The 16,430-nt window shown below is 52.0% G+C and overlaps 1 protein-coding gene across 50 annotated transcripts in view; it reads left to right on the forward strand.

Moving 5' to 3' along the window:
• Positions 1–2,352: 2,352 nt before the first annotated feature.
• Positions 2,353–16,430, forward strand: part of SCRIB (scribble planar cell polarity protein) — a 210,447-nt gene continuing 196,369 nt past the window's right edge. For 49 of the 50 annotated variants that reach the window (XM_008175709.4, XM_024112168.3, XM_042861254.2 and 46 more), the window contains exon 1: positions 2,454–2,754. In XM_008175709.4, coding sequence (XP_008173931.1) covers positions 2,593–2,754 — 162 coding nt within the window. In that variant the 5' untranslated portion in view covers positions 2,454–2,592. Of the gene's footprint in view, positions 2,755–16,430 lie in introns of all 50 variants that reach the window. The other variant, XM_024112161.3, reaches the window with a different exon arrangement.

Below are 16,430 nucleotides of genomic sequence, written 5' to 3' on the forward strand. Positions count from 1 at the left end.
ACCGGAAACCTACTGACCGCTACACTTACCTACATGCCTCCAGCTTCCATCCAGGACACACCACACGATCCATTGTCTACAGCCAAGCTCTAAGATACAACCGCATTTGCTCCAATCCCTCAGATAGAGACAAGCACCTACAAGATCTCTATCAAGCATTCTTAAAACTACAATACCCACCTGCTGAAGTGAAAAAACAGATTGACAGAGCCAGACGAGTACCCAGAAGTCACCTCCTACAAGACAGGCCCAACAAAGAAAATAACAGATCACCACTAGCTGTCACCTTCAGCCCCCAACTAAAACCTCTCCAGCGCATCATCAGAGATCTACAACCTATCCTGAAAGATGATCCTTTACTCTCACAGATCTTGGGAGACAGACCTGTCCTCGCTTACAGACAACCCCCCAACCTAAAGCAAATACTCACCAGCAACCACACATCACTGAACAAAACCACTAACCCAGGAACCTATCCTTGTAACAAACCCCGATGCCAACTCTGTCCACATATCTATTCAAGTGACATCATCATAGGACCACATCAGCCATACCATCAGGGGCTCGTTCACCTGCACATCTACCAATGTGATATATACCATCATGTGCCAGCAATGCCCCTCTGCCATGTACATTGGCCAAACCGGACAGTCTCTACGCAAAAGAATTAATGGACACAAATCTGACATCAGGAATCATAATACTCAAAAACCAGTGGGAGAACACTTTAACCTGTCTGGCCATTCAATGACAGACCTGCGGGTGGCTATATTACAACAGAAAAACTTCAAAAACAGACTCCAAGGAGAGACTGCTGAGCTGGAATTGATATGCAAACTAGACACAATCAACTCAGGATTGAATAAGGACTGGGAATGGCTGAGCCATTACAAACATTGAATCTATCTCCCCTTGTAAGTATTCTCACACTTGTTATCTAACTGTCTGTCTGTACTGGGCTAGCTTGATTATCACTTCAAAAGTTTTTTTTCTCTTACATAATTGGCCTCTCAGAGTTGGTAAAACAACTCCCACCTGTTTATGCTCTCTGTATGTGTGTATATATATCTCCTCAATATATGTTCCATTCTATATGCATCTGATGAAGTGGGCTGTAGTCCATGAAAGCTTATGCTCTAATAAATGTGTTCGTCTCTAAGGTGCCACAAGTACTCCTGGGGGGAGGGGGGGGACAGTGGGGAATCTGCGAGAGCACGGGAGGGACATGGTGGGGGGAGGGGACCGGCGCGGCTCTAGACGGGCCGGGGGGGCGGTGGTACGCCGTAGTTTGGGGCGGGGTGGAGCAGGAAGGCCGCGGGGCATGCTGGGAGCCGTAGTCCCGGGCGGGATGGAGCAGGAAGGCCGCGGGGCATGCTGGGAGCCGTAGTTCCGGGCGGGGTGGAGCAGGAAGGCCGCGGGGCATGCTGGGAGCCGTAGTTCCGGGCGGGGTGGAGAAGGAAGGCCGCGGGGCATGCTGGGAGTTGTAGTTCCGGGCGAGGTGGAGAAGGAAGGCCGCGGGGTATGCTGGGAGCCGTAGTTCCGGGCGGGGTGGAGAAGGAAGGCCGCGGGGTATGCTGGGAGTTGTAGTTCCGGGCGAGGTGGAGAAGGAAGGCCGCGGGGTATGCTGGGAGTTTTAGTTCCGGGCGGGGTGGAGAAGGAAGGCCGCGGGGCATGCTGGGAGTTGTAGTTCCGGGCGAGGTGGAGAAGGAAGGCCGCGGGGTATGCTGGGAGCCGTAGTTCCGGGCGGGGTGGAGAAGGAAGGCCGCGGGGTATGCTGGGAGTTTTAGTTCCGGGCGGGGTGGAGAAGGAAGGCCGCGGGGTATGCTGGGAGTTGTAGTTCTAGGTGATCGGACTCGGATTCCCAGGGCCCATCACGGGGGGCGGAGCGGCTGCGGCCTGAGGAGCCGGCGGGGCCCGAGCGCTGCAGCGACCCGGGCTGGAGTCGGAACCGCCGCGGCCTGAGTCCGAGGGAACCAGGCCTAAGGTGGCGGCCATGCGGAGCTCGCGTTTCCCCGGCCCTTGAGACCCGCAGCCGCCGCTTCCCCCTGAGCGCGGCCGCCGAGTAGGAGCCGGAGCGTCGGGACCCTTCCTCCTCCCGGAGCCGCCCCTCAGCGCCCCGGCCCGGCCCGCCCTCCCCGGAGCCGCCCCGGCCCTTCCCCCCCCACCCGAGCCGCCCCAGCCCCACCTGCCCCTCAGCGCCCCCCCCCCCCCCCTGGAGCCGCCCCTCGGGGCCCCAGCCCGGTTCCCCCCCCACCCCCCGGAGCCGCCCCTCAGCGCCCGAGCCCGGCCCTTCCCCCCCACCCGAGCCGCGTCTGCCCCTCAGCGCCCCGCCCCCCCCCCCCGGAGCCGCCCCTTAGCGTCCCAGCCCGGTTCTTCCCCCCCGGTCCCACTTGCCCCCCACCGGTGTCGCCCCTTAGTGTCCCAGCCCGGCCCCCCCCCGGAGCCGCCCCGGCCCCACCTGCCCCCCAGCCCGGCCCGCCCTCAAGGACCTGCCCCGCCCGGCCGGCCCGGCCCTTCCTTTCCCTTGCCGGAGCCGCCTTTCACGGCCCCTCCGCTCCCGGTGCCGGCGGAGCCGCGGGCCCGCCCGGGAGGATGCTGCGCTGCATGCCGCCGCTGTGGCGCTGTAACCGGCACGTGGAGGCGCTGGACCGGCGGCACTGCTCGCTGCAGGCGGTGCCCGAGGAGATCTACCGCTACAGCCGCTCCCTGGAGGAGCTGCTGCTGGACGCCAACCAGCTGCGGGAGCTGCCCAAGGTCAGCGCCGAGGGGCTGGGGCTTCTCCTGGGGGGGCAGCCGCGCCCCCCGGGTGAGCGGGGCGGGAGTCCCCGCCGGGCCGGCCCCGCACAGAGCTGAGGCTGTCTGGGAGGTCCGGGTTCGGTCCGCCCAGCTGGAGGAGGGGGGTTGTTACACGGGCAGGAGGGGTGGGTGAGTGTGGAGATTGTAGGGGCAGGTGTCAGAGGAGAGGAGCACGGGGTGATGAAGCGGGTGCTCTGCCTGCTGTCGGGGGAAGGATACTGGAGGAGCACTTGAGGGGGGTATGTGCATTCCCCGGGGGAAGGCCTCCGAAGCACTTGGGTTAGGGGCACAGGTGATGGGGAGCAGTAAGGCCAGGTGGGGGTGGTACACTGGTAAGAGTGAAGTGTGTGTGCAGTTGTGGGGATGGATATCAGAAGAGTGCTTTGCTAGTGAGCAGAGCAGGTACTAGGGTAAGGCAGTAGGAATAGCCAGGGGGTACCGGTAATGGGGAGAGGGGAGATAGTGGTAGCAGTGGGGTTGTGTACCACAGGTAACAGGAAGGCTATCTAAGGAGGCTCTGGAAGGCATGGATAGAATATAAATAGAAGGAATTGGAGCATGGGGGCAGGGAATGAGGAGCTGGAGGGATTGTAGTTAATTCATCTTTATTTCGGTGTAGAAACTTTCCTGAAAAAACCCAACCCATTCAAATTTTGGGATCAGTGGGAAAGGCTCTTGGTCTGGTTCAAACTTCTGCCTTCTCTTGGGGCTGAGAGTGCTTTGAACAGGCTTGACCCCCTATCCATTCAGTTTCCTCAACTTCGTCTTTAGGGTTGGTGTGGGGGTGGAGGGAGCTTGGTAAAAGTCTGAATAAACGTACCTCACATCCTCCCAGCACCTTTTCCATTTCACCAGCTCTTGTTACCTACCCCTTGGAGAATCCTGACGTGTGTAAAGCCAGATTTCCTCTATGGCGGCTGGACTGGGCTCTAGTAGCTTGCACTGATAGATTTGATTTGTGTGTTAGGAGCATTTGTCCCTCCTGGTGGTGCTGTCCCATCCTGGGGACTTGCTACCAGAGCTCTCTCTGGGTATGTGTATAATACCCGCGGGATCGGCGGGCAGCAATCGATCCAGCAGGGGTCGATTTATCATGTCTAGTCTAGACATGGTAAATCAACCCCTGAGCGCTTTCCTGCGAGAGAGGTGCAGGCAGAATCGATGGGAGAGCGGCAGCAGTCGACTCACCGTAGTGAAGACACCGCGGTGAGTAGATCTAAGTACGTCGACTTCACCTACGTTATTGTCTACACTTACAGCAACCAGCGGCATAGCTGCATTTGTTCTGGTGCTGCTGTAGTGCTTAGTGAAGATGCTGTCTAGGCTGACGGGAGAGCTTCTCCTGTTTGCATAGCTAATCTACCTCAGTGAGAGGTGGTAGCTATGTCGCCGGGGAAGCCCTTACATTGACACAGCGCTGTCTACACAGGGGGTTAGGTTCATATAACTACATTGCTCAGGGGGGTGGATTTTCTACCCCTGAGCGACGTAGTTATACTGACATAAGATCAAGCCTTAGTTTGAAATGTTAAGTTCTGTGTGGCCTGATAGCTTTAGTCCCCTGAATTTTTTTAGGTTTTTATAGTTGTCCTGTGCCCATCACCATAGTGCCTGAGTTCCAGGAAAGGAAGTACTCAGTTTCCCACTGACACCTGCACTTTTCAGCCTTTGTAGGATGACTTCTGCAGGACTGTCAGTATACACAGCAGCATACAGCAGGGGGACAATAGCGGGACCCTGTGCTGAGGGGCTTAGTTTGCAAGCACAGCTGGTCAGATTCTTGCATTCGAGTTGAGGGGCTCTTGGATCATTTAATCCAGTCTCTGTGACCAGTTCATGGTGGATTAAATGCAATACTGAATGGCATGAGCATAGTCTAGCAAGAACGTTTTGTTACAGGGCTGGGAGGGAGCTTGGCCAACAGAAGCTCTTCCATGCGTAGGGAGAGTCATAAAATTATGCATTGAGTCTAGACTGGGTGGGTGAAAGAGTTGATGGGGAGCGGTCAGAAGAAGCTTTGGTGGAGCAGAGAGAGCGGGACTGTGTAGGAGGGAGGAATTGGGCAGGGATTGAAAGTAATAGAGAAGTGACTTGGCAGCTGCATCTTTGGGGGGGGGGGGGGGTGATGGGAGGTGTGAGGCTGGAGGCTGCACTAGCAGGTGGGAGATGATGGAAGCCTGGGCAGGCAGGCTAGTTACATGGAGAGAAGGAAGGAGCTGGGACAAGGAACCAAGCTTGACACCAGATGTGCAAGGATGGCTGCTGTGCTGAGTGACTGAGGGGAGGAAAGCTGGCAGTGGGAGACATAGGGCTGACATGGGGAGGGTCTGGCTTGGGAAATCATCCAAATTAAACATGGCAGCTGAGGCCTCGCCATGGAAAGTGTGGCTGGAGAGGAGAAGGCTAAAGTTGCTCATATTCCATGCTGAAGATTGCAGGAGACAAAGGAATGTAGCTGTGGGGAATCTCACCATGGGGGTCCAGATCCTCTGAGCACTTCCTTCCTGCCCAAACTCCTGGAGTGACTCTGACCCAGGGCAGAAGGTGCCTCCTTTGTGGGTTCCAGATTGGAGTTGGTCCAAAGAGTTCTCATTGCTAGCTCCTAGCGGGGAGGAAGGAAGTTAGGATGATCCTTGTGGGTGCGCTGGCAAGCTGTGTGGGCTCTGCATAGATTCCTCCCTGCTCTGGCTCCCTGCTGTTTGCATCAGTAGCAGGGCTCTTTCCTGGTAGGTGGGAGTTGTCTAGGCTGTAGAGTTCCCTCCTACTTCACTGCAGTTGGCCTGGGGCAGGAGCTGCCTCCTTTGTCCACGGGCTGGGCTCCTGCAGCTCTGAGCCCAGCCGTTTGAAACCCAAGGTCAGGCAGGGCCTCTGCTGGGCCAATTAAGACCAGCTTTTATTTTGTTGGCAAACTGGGGCCTGGGTGGAGGCTTCTGGGTTTTTATTTACTTCCGTGGAGGAGTAAAGGTGCTCCTTCTAATCTCTCAACACCAACTCAGCCCCTCCCTGGCATGGAGGGAGACAGCCAGCAAAGATTCATCAATGGCTTCAGCTCTTCCCCTCCAGCCTCTTGTACTGCCATGTTGCACTCTGATGCCTTTGGAAAGGAGGGTTGGCAATGAGCAGGTCTCCTTGGTCTTCATGTGGAATTCTCTGTATCTCAGGCCTTGTCTAAACACACAAGTGGCAGTAATTTAACAAATTCAGCTTAGAAACTTCTTTTGTTTGATTGGTGCTTGAATCTGTTAGGAATCAGTTTAGTTAAATTGGCACAACCTTTGCGTTTCGACATGCCTGTTTCTCTCTAAGGCTTGGTCTACACTTGGGGTGTGTGTGTCAATCTAAGTTACGCAACTTCAGCAACGTGAATAACGTCACTGAAGTCGACGTACTTAGGCCTACTCACCATGGTGTCTTCACTGCGGTGAGTCGACTGCTGCCGCTCCTCCATCGACTCCGCCTGCGCCTCTCGTGCTGGTGGAGTACCAGAGTCTAGACTAGACACGATAAATCGATCCCCACTGGATTGATTGCTGCCCGCCGATCCGGCAGGTAGTGTGGACATACCCTGAGTTCGGTGTGTATGCTGGGGCACCTGCTGCTATAGTGGTCCTGTCTGAGCGCTGAGACTGAGCAGCTGGTTTCCTCACTCCACTTTCATCCCTTCCCCTCTGCCACAGCTTCCCCTTTGTCAAACCCTGGACAGCGTTGGCTCTGAAGAAAATTTCAGGGATAATGGTGGACAAGCAACTCAACATGAGCTCTCCCTGCGATGCTGTGGTAGAAAAAGCTAATATGATCCTTGGATATATAAACAGGGAGTAGGAGTGGGGTGGTGATTTTAAATCTCTATACAGTATTGTTGAGACCAGTATTGGAATACTGTATCCAGTTCTGGTGTCCACATTTTAAAAAGCAAGTTGAAAAATTGGAGAAAAGACACAAATGAGTCAAGGGCTGGCAAAAATGCCTTACAGTGAGAGATTGAAAGAGCTCAATCTATTATAGTTTTTATAAAAAAAAAAAAACTGGCTTGATTGTAGTGTATTAGAACCTTGAGAGGAGGGAAATATCAGGTGCTCTTCTATTGTTTAATATCTTTATTAATGATCTGGAGGATGGCGTGGACTGCACTCTCAGCAAGTTTGCAGATGACACTAAACTGGGAGGCGTGGTAGATACGCTGGAGGGTAGGGATAGGATACAGAGGGACCTAGACAAATTAGAGGATTGGGCCAAAAAAAACCTGATGAGGTTCAACAAGGATAAGTGCAGAGTCCTGCACTTAGGACGGAAGAATCCCATGCACTGCTACAGATTAGGGACCGAGTGGCTAGGTAGCAGTTCTGCTGAAAAGGACCTAGGGGTCACAGTGGACAAGAAGCTGGATATGAGTCGTCAGTGTGCTCTTGTTGCCAAGAAGGCTAACGGCATTTTGGGCTGTATAAGTAGGGGCATTGCCAGCAGATCGAGGAATGTGATCGTTCCCCTTTATTCGACATTGGTGAGGCCTCATCTGGAGTACTGTGTCCAGTTTTGGGCCCCACACTACAAGAAGGATGTGGAAATATTGGAAGAGTCCAGCGGAGGGCAACAAAAATGATTAGGGGTCTGGAGCACAAGACTTATGAGGAGAGGCTGAGGGAACTGGGATTGTTTAGTTTCCAGAAGAGAAGGATGAGGGGGGATTTGATAGCTGCTTTCAACTACCTGAAGGGGGGGTTCCAAAGAGGATGGAGCTCGGCTGTTCTCAGTGGTGGCAGATGACAGAACAAGGAGCAATGGTCTCAAGTTGTAGTGGGGGAGGTCTAGGTTGGATATTAGGAAACACTATTTCACTAGGAGGGTGGTGAAGCACTGGAATGGGTTACCTAGGGAGGTGGTGGAATCTCCTTCCTTGGAGGTTTTTAAGGCCCGGCTTGACAAAGCCCTGGCTGGGATGATTTAGTTGGGAATTGGTCCTGCTTTGAGCAGGGGGTTGGACTAGATACCTCCTGAGGTCCCTTCCAACCCTGATATTCTATGATTCTATTCAGTGGAGAGAGGCATAACAAGAACCAATGACTGCAACTTAAAGCAAGAAAATTCAAATTCAAAGTCTGTGCCTAACAGTGTGGTTAATTAACCATTGGAACAAACTACCAAGGGAAGCTCAACCTACTCAGCTTAATAAAGAGTAGGTTGAGGGGTGACTTGATTAGTCTACCTACATGGAAAACCAATGTTTAATAATGGCCTCTTCAGTCTAGCAGAGAAAGGTCTAACATGATCCAATGGCTGGAAGTTGAAGCGAGACAAATTCAGACTGGAAATAAGGTGTAAATTTGTGTCAGTGAGGGTAACTAACCCATGGAACAATTTACCAAGGGTCATGGTGTATTTTCCATTACTGACAATTTTTAAATCAGGATTTGATGTTTTTTCTAAAAGATGTGCTCTGGGAATTATTTAGGGGAAGTTCTATGGCCTGTGTTATAGAGCGGTCAGACCAGATGATCACAATGGTCCCTTCTGGCTTCAGAATCTATGAAAATGGTGAATTCTCCATCTCTTTTGATATCTTCATATCAAGACTAGATTATTATTATGATCCTTTTTGGCCTTAAAATATATGAAAATGAATCTATGAAATGTGGATTGTTACCCCCATTTGTGGGGGGTTCTGAGGCCAGAGTCAAGATCAGTGTGCTGGGCAGTGTATAGACACATGGGATACACCAAGGAGTACTCGCACGAATGTGTGCTTTGTCCTAGAATAACAGTAGAGGTGAGCTGGGAGCAGCTATGCCTGGGTACTCAGTTACATTGAACTGAATGGCAGAAATCTTTCTGCCCAGGGGGGCCTTCATGCCGTGCTTGCCTGTTATATGGGCCCTCTACAAAGCAAGGAAGGGTGGAGGCAGAGAGATGGGAAAGACTAGTTAGGTCCTCTTCAGTCCTTTCTCAGGGACCAGTTGGGGTTTTCATTGCACCTGCTGAATCTCTCCTCTCAGTCATTTCACTAGCTAACGTCCTGCACCCCCTGAGATACAGGCAGCCCTGGGCCAGCTGCCTGCTACATCTTTATATATTCCAGGATCCCCTTGTCAGCTCCTTAGTGTGATAGTTATTCTCACAGAATCTCCCGCCTTTACCTGCTAGCCAGACTGTGACTTACTCAGTATCTCAGAGGCTCTAGAAATGGTTGGGTCCCTTCCCCACTGATTGCTGGACCCACTTTTCTGTGCTATGTTCATATAATCCCTCCTTACTCCACTTGACTGCAGTAATTCATTCTGTTTTTTGCAGATGTATCTGGCTGTGTCTCCTTGAACCATGACATTGATAAATATAGGGAGCAGTGTAGTGAGAGGTAATGATAGCTGGACAGTCCTGTGCAGGGAGGAAGATGGACTAGGTGACCTATGGGGCTTGTCCAACTGTAGATCCTGTGACACTTTGTTACCTCTCCTCTTCCATTTGGCTTCAGGGCATTTTAGCCATGTCTCTGAGCCAGTTCCTTGCAATCCACCTTCCCATTCAGGGCCGGCTCCAGGCACCAGCTTAACAAGCAGGTGCTTGGGGCGGCCAAGGGAGAGGGGCGGCACCTGCGGCATATCGGGGGCAGCAGGTCCCTCACTCCCTCTAGGAGCGAAGGACCTGCCGCCGCCGATCGCGGCTTTTTTTTTTCCCCACTTGCCGCAGCCGGTCGCGATTGCGATCGCGGCTTTTTTTTTTTTGCTTGGGGTGGCAGAAATGCTGGAGCCGGCCCTGTTCCCATTCCCTGCATTCTTCATTTTCAGGTTTCAGAGTAACAGCCGTGTTAGTCTGTATCCGCAAAAAGAAGAACAGGAGTACTTGTGGCACCTTAGAGACTAACAAATTTATTAGAGCATAAGCTTAAGTGGGCTGTAGTCCACGAAAGCTTATGCTCTAATAAATTTGTTAGTCTCTAAGGTGCCACAAGTACTCCTGTTCTTCTTTTTTCATTTTCAGGGGAATTGTTTGTGCCTAATGGTGTCTGAGGAGCCCCCACTGCTTCCTCCCACTCAGGGGGATTTTAACTCTTCTTCCCAGGGCCCCTCACGAGATTTCTTCATTCCCCCAAATTTGCTTCGCTGCATTCTAAGGCCTTGTGTTCCTGCAGTCTCTGAATGCTGCACTCCTTGCTGTGCTAAGTTCAGGCTGCGTGGGGTCATTAACCCCCAACTACCCTGTCATTCTCACGTTCTCAGCCCATTTCTTCCTTTCAGAGGTAGATCTGATTTGGTATTTGTAGTGTGGTGCCACACAAAGACCCCCCTGAGGAACTGGGCCTCGTGGTGCTGGGTGCTGCACAAACACATAGGGTGATGTGACCTCTGCCCTGAAGAAGTTGTAATCCAATTGGAAACGATGCACCAAGTGTGTGTGAGCAGCTATTGTATAACCGGATGGTTCTCAATCACTGACAGTTGTTTTGGTATAGTTCAAGCAAATAAAATCCTGTAGTCATGACCGCTGCTCAGCTGCCTGTTAATGGCTGATTCCTTGTAGGAGTCCTGGCAGAAGTAGATCTGGAGAGGATTTGGAAGGAGGGAGTAGTACCTAATGGATCAGTGCAAGAAGGGCCTTCCCTACGTAAGGATGGCATGAAAGAAAGCATGAGGATATTTGTGAGAGCAGTTGACACATGGACCTTCATGGCTGGCATCATTGAGGGGGAAGGGTGTGTGTGATAGAGCAGATAAGCAACAAGGAATGGAGATCTGGATATTTTTTGGACTAATTTGTAAATTTTTGCTTTGTCAGCTGTGGACCACTGTCTGCTATGACCTCAAGCTAAGCAGGTTCAGGCCTGGGCAGTACTTGGATGGGAGATATCTAATGAGTTTCAGGGTGAAGCAGTATGAAATGGTGGTGCCTCAGCTGGCACTCTTCCCTCTGAGTCAGTGACAGACCGTGCCCTGGTGTGGTGCTATAGGGGTGCTGTGCTCCATGGAGTGGTAGTAGGGGCTGTCTTTACTGTCAGTGCTGACTGTAATGCCCCAGCATGGCACTAGGGGGTACTGTGCTGCTGATGCTACTGTGTCCCACATGAGATTTAAATTGAGGCCCTGAGCAGTTGTGGTCAGTAAAGATCCCACAGTACTTTGTGGGAGTGGAGTGTTAGCCCTGGTGTCCTGGCCAAATTCTAGCTTGGGGCTTTTCTTTTCACAGCCTAAATTCCCTTGAAGTTTAATCTGGACCTGGAAATCCACTTTGCTTCTGCTCTAAACTCTTGTATAATGTTGCTGTTAGCTGTGAAACAGCTGCTGCATTCCACCCCAGAGGGGGGCTACATTCCCAGTTCCCTGCTGAGGTGCCTGTGAAGTGTCAGCTGGTGAGCCTTGGGCTCTGAGACTGCTTGCTTTGTGTCTTAGCTGGAATCTTTTCCTGGCATTTAAGTATTTTCATGTATTTGAAACACATTCCTTAGAGCCTGATATGTGGGGTTAAATAGCAGGAAATCCCCCTGATCTGCATTACAGGGGTCTGTGTCACTGCTGCCAAGGAGCCGTCAGCCCACGGGTGTATGGGTACTCCTCTGCTCTCAGCCCATGTGCACATACCCCTCCCATTGGTTTTGGGGTTTTGTACTCTGGTGTGTGTGCGTGCGTGGAGCATCGTCTGCTTTTGTCTTGTTCCGTGTGCTGCAGCACTGGTGAGTGTGTCCTACCTTTGCTGCAGCCCTAGGTTCTGGTGAGCGCTGCTGTGCATGTGGTTTTGTTGCTGCAGAGCATCAGCTGTTTCTGCTCAGGGCTCTGTCACTGAGCTGTGGCCTTTGTTACTGGTTCATTTGTCCTCTCGCTGGCCTAGCGTCTCCCCCACCCTGGATCTGCACCCACTTGTGCCCGGGTCTTGTCCCATCTTGTTATCTAACCAAGACTGGCTGGGTCTGATCAATATTATGATGGGGTGACCTCCAAGGGACACCAGGTACTACAGGGACTGGGATGGGGAGCTGACTAGGGGGTGCTCTGCTATCTGACTCATAAGAACAGCCAGACTGGGTCAGACCAAAGGTCCATCTAGCCCAGTATCCTGTCTTCTGACATTGGCGAATGCCAAGTGCCCCAGAGGGAATGAACTCCAAGCTGACCATGTGCCAGTCCTGTGCTAGGGGTGCTGTGATGCTGGAGATGTCTTTCAAATGGGACTTAAAACCAACATTCTTATCTTTCATAGTTATTCATGGTCCTTCGGGGTTTCTCGCAGGTGTAGGTGTGCTAACTAACCCCATTGTTTTGACAAAATCTCAGTTTGGGTAATTCCATCCTACTTCTCAATTCCCTCTGCCCTTTCACTCTTCTAAGCTGGTTTGTAGTGTTACGCTATGGCTCTTAAGCAGCTGCTGTATCCCAACAACAGAGGCGGCGGCATTTTGGCACCAGGTGCGGGATCCCTGTATGAACAGCTGCTGTTCAGAGGGAGTTGCATTTCACAGATTATAAAGGCAGAACAGACCACTGTGATAATCTAATCTGACCTCCTGCATAACACAGACCATAGAACTTCACTAAAATCATTCTTGGTTGAACTAGAGCATATTTTGTAGGAAAGCATTCAATCTTGATTTAAAAATGTTGATGATGGAGAATCCATTATAACCTTTGGTAAATTGTCCCAATGGCTAATTACCCTCAGTATTAGAAATTTACGCCTCTGAATTTGTCTCTTTCACTTCTAGCCATTGCTAGACTGAAGGGTCCAATATCAAGTATTTGTTCTCCATGTAGGTACTCATAGACTGTGATCAAGGTGCTCTTTAACCTTCTCTTTGTTATGCTATAACAGATTGAATTCTGTGGTCTCTCACTATAAAGCCTATTTTCTAATCCTTTAATCATTCTTGTGGCTCTTCTCTGACCCCTCTCTACTTACTCAAGAACATCCTTCTTGAAATGTGAACACTAGACTGGACACAGTATTCCAGCAGCAGGCTCACGGTGCCAAATACAGAGGTAATACAACCTCTCTACTCCTACTTGAGATTCCTGTGTTATGCACCCCAGAATTGCATTAGCATTTTCCAGGCCAGGTGATCCTATGCGTCCCACCTGCCTTCTCGAGGGTTGACTTTAGTGGCTGGAGAACCTTTGTAGTACTCTGACAGGCAGCCCTAGAGCAGGGCAAAGCATCCCCATCTCTCCCACTGTAGCAGGAGGGGCTGGGCTAAGACAAACCACAAGCAGTGGGTGAAAGTGAAGGGGGACTGGCATGGGAGTGCGCTTTGTTTGGGACTCCTCTCAGTGCCAGGAGGGGGGTGTTGGAGTTTGAAGTAATGTGGTGCTTAGGCTCTACTCTCCCTGATCGTTAGCATGTGTCGGCAGAAGGATGTGTCACTGCTAGAAGCCGGACTGTTCCTTTGCATCCGATGAAGTGGGTTTTAGCCCACGAAAGCTTATGCCCGAATAAAACTTGTTAGTCTCTAAGGTGCCACATATCAGAGGGGTAGCTGTGTTAGTCCGGATCTGGATCTGTAAAAAGCAACAGAGGGTCCTGTGGCATCTTTAAGACTAACAGATGTATTGGAGCATAAGCTTTCGTGAGTGAATGCCCACTTCATCGGACGCATGGGACTCCTCAAGGACTCCTCGTTGTTTTTGCTGATCGGGACTAACACGGCTACCACTCTGAAATTTGTTGAGGCAGATTATGTAGCCTGCAGGGACTGGCTGGCTGAGTCCCCAAATGTGCTAGGGTCCTCCTTGACTTCATGGCCCGGGTATGCAAGGAGCTGGCTCTGAGCACGGTTGATTGTAGGGGAGAATCTTTTCGGGATGATCTGATCTTGTCTGTGCTCTACAGTCTCTGCTCCCAGCCCTGCTGGGTGTCACCTATGCAGCCTGCCTTCCCCAAGCAAGAGAATTCCACCTACGCAGCCCAGAAAGAGACAGTTACTACTGGCTGCTTCCTCTGTCGATCTGGCGTCATGCTTGGCCCCATAGTCCCCCAGGTTAGAAAGGCAGAAGTGCAGGTTTTGCAGTACTGTTGACTTAGCCATGGGGCACACCCAGCAGATTTTATGCCGTGTGTTTGAGACAAACTTGCAACACACAAAGGTCCACATCTAACCGGGAACAGAGGAGTGGAAAATAATCCCTGTGAGCACCTGGAGGAGGAACCACACGTGTGACATCTGACTGCCAAGCTCCTGCCTGTTGTCTGAGCCTCCCCACTGCAGTTGAGTGACAGACATACAGTTCTGCTGTGTTACTCCTATGAGCTCTGTGAAGCCAGCCTGGTCTGGCCCAGTAATGGGGCGGGGTGCTGGGTGCTCTCTCTCTGAGCACTGCGTAGCCAGCCTGTCCCAGTAATTGGTTGGAGCGCTGGGCTCTATTCTGGCTCGTGAATAGCAGGGCAGCAGAACTGTTAATTAAGTTCTAGCTACAGGATCTAATCCTGCCCTTAGTTACGTGTGTGTTGTCATGCTGAAGTCAATGGAGCTGCATCAGCAGGGCTTGGCCTGAAGATTCTCCTAAGGCTGATGAGCTGTAAACAGGACAGAGTCTGCCTTGTTAGGGGAGATGTTTGCAGAACTGGGATCTGGAAAAACAATGCCTGTTGATTTGATTTCTGAGAGAGGAATTGAGCCAGAAAGCCAGATGTTGTTTACTGCCGAGCAGAGCCCAATATACCTGTGCAGCCCTCACTCTGGGCCTCGTTCGCATTGCAGCCTTTGGGTCACATTGCGGTGATGAAGTATTATTTAATATGAAAGGGGGAGAGAACCAAGAGCTTCTCTGTGCTGGTGGAGCCTGGGAATCCCCTCACTCTGAAGGGCAGAGCTCAGTTGGCTTTGACAGTAGCGCTTTGAACCCAGTGGGCCCGGCACAGCTCTCCTGTAGTTGTAAAGAACTTGTTTACAATGCAGGTCGTACACAGGTCTCTAGCTGTCATACTGGTTATCTCCTACCCATTCCACCTCCATGTCTCAAAGAGGTTGCCCCATACAGAGAGCTCCATCTTCACCATGGCTTCTGCAGCTGTTCTGGCTCAGGGAGTCTTTGAAATGCTGTAAGGCAGCGGAGTGTCCCCCTTGCTGCTCCGCTCCAGTTGGGAGTCCCCTCTCATGGGGGCTTAAGGACGAAGCATGCCGTGGGTTTGACTCCAAACCCACTTCACTCAGGAGGCAAACGTCACCCCAAGCGGATGGCATTTGACACATGCCTCCCCTCCCATGGTCCCCGCTGTCTGCTAGGAGGGGTCCAGACTGTGAGACCAGTTTCCCGGGAGCTGTCTGTGTTGCAGAACAATGCGTCTCATTCTCCCATGCAGAATTGGAAAGGGGACTGGGGAGCCCTCCCACCGAGGGATGGCTCTCCTCACTGTGTGCAGGCAGGAGAGGGTGGGGACTGTCAATGAGATGAAAGTGGAGGGATAGAAGCAGTGGGCTGCTGAACCCTTGAGTGTTCGGGAACAAAGGCCCCTCTGTGCTGGAAGAGGCTGCTGTACCTGATGAGAGGGCTGGACTGGTTATTGAAGTGTGAAATGGGCAAATTCAGTAGCGCATATGAGGGTCAGACACCGTATGGTAACCTCCCAAATCACAGATCTGTAACCTTGGATAGGGACCCACTCTGTTCCTGTGTTTCCGGAAGCAATCAGACAGGGGAGCTAGTGCTATAGTCTCTGACAGAACAGGCCTCCTTCAGCCCCTCCTGCAGTATTTTAGAGAACTGATTCAGAAAAGGAAGAATTGTGAAGCCAATCTGGGAAGAGACTGGTATTCTCCCCACCCCCTCCAGAGAGAGAGTTCTAGGGACCTGTAATCCAACGGTCAAGGTCCTCCCCACCCTCCCTCTTCTTTGCCTCTCCTTGGCTATACGTGAATAAATTACATTCCAATCCAAGGACTGGCGCAGGGCACAGCAAGGGCTGGCATAGCGTCCTGTTACTGTGTAATTTGAGGAAGGGCACTCGGCTCTGACAATGCCATCCTGGCGCTGTGGCTCCAGTTTCCTGTTGCCCCATTGGCGGTCAGGCTGACCCCCAGCGATTTGTAACCATTTAGCTCTGTATCCTCGCTTCCCCCCACCCCATCACACCAGTGAGTCCAGCTAGCACTGTATCCTTCCCCCTCCTCCTGCTGTCCCACATCAGACCAATAGACCCACCTCTACAGAGCCTCGTGCTGGGAACCAGCAAGTGCTGGCACAGTCACACACTGGTGGACTCATTTAGGGACTGTCCCTTTGTGGGAGAGGGCTGCCCGCTGTGCTGTGTGTGACTGACTGTTCTGGGGATTAATCCTGTCTGGAGAATGGCTGGCTTTTCAGGGACTGCCCTGGGATTTTGTTGTTGCTGGGAAGCTGCCTCATTCATTGCCAGTTCAAAGAGCTAGTCTTATCCTTTTATCCACTGTCCCTTTCTCCTTGTTCATTTTCCACCGGATCTGGTTGAATGAGTGACCAGTGGAGGGGGCTGAGCTGGGTTGGGGGCTCTCTGTGGGAAGTGGAGGGTACTGGGGGATACTTTCAAAATTCCAAGCATCCCCTTTTGAGGCTGTGGCTTCCCAGTCTTGCCCCCATCAGATCCTGAGGGCATTGTCCCAAACCCTAGAGACCAGTTGCTTGTAATCCTGAGGGCTTTACTGACATTAACGCAGGCAGACAGAGGGGCAGGGTTGGGGAATT

This window comes from Chrysemys picta, chromosome 2 (genome assembly GCF_011386835.1).
Source record: "Chrysemys picta bellii isolate R12L10 chromosome 2, ASM1138683v2, whole genome shotgun sequence".
In the NCBI taxonomy this organism is placed as follows: Eukaryota; Metazoa; Chordata; order Testudines; family Emydidae; genus Chrysemys; species Chrysemys picta.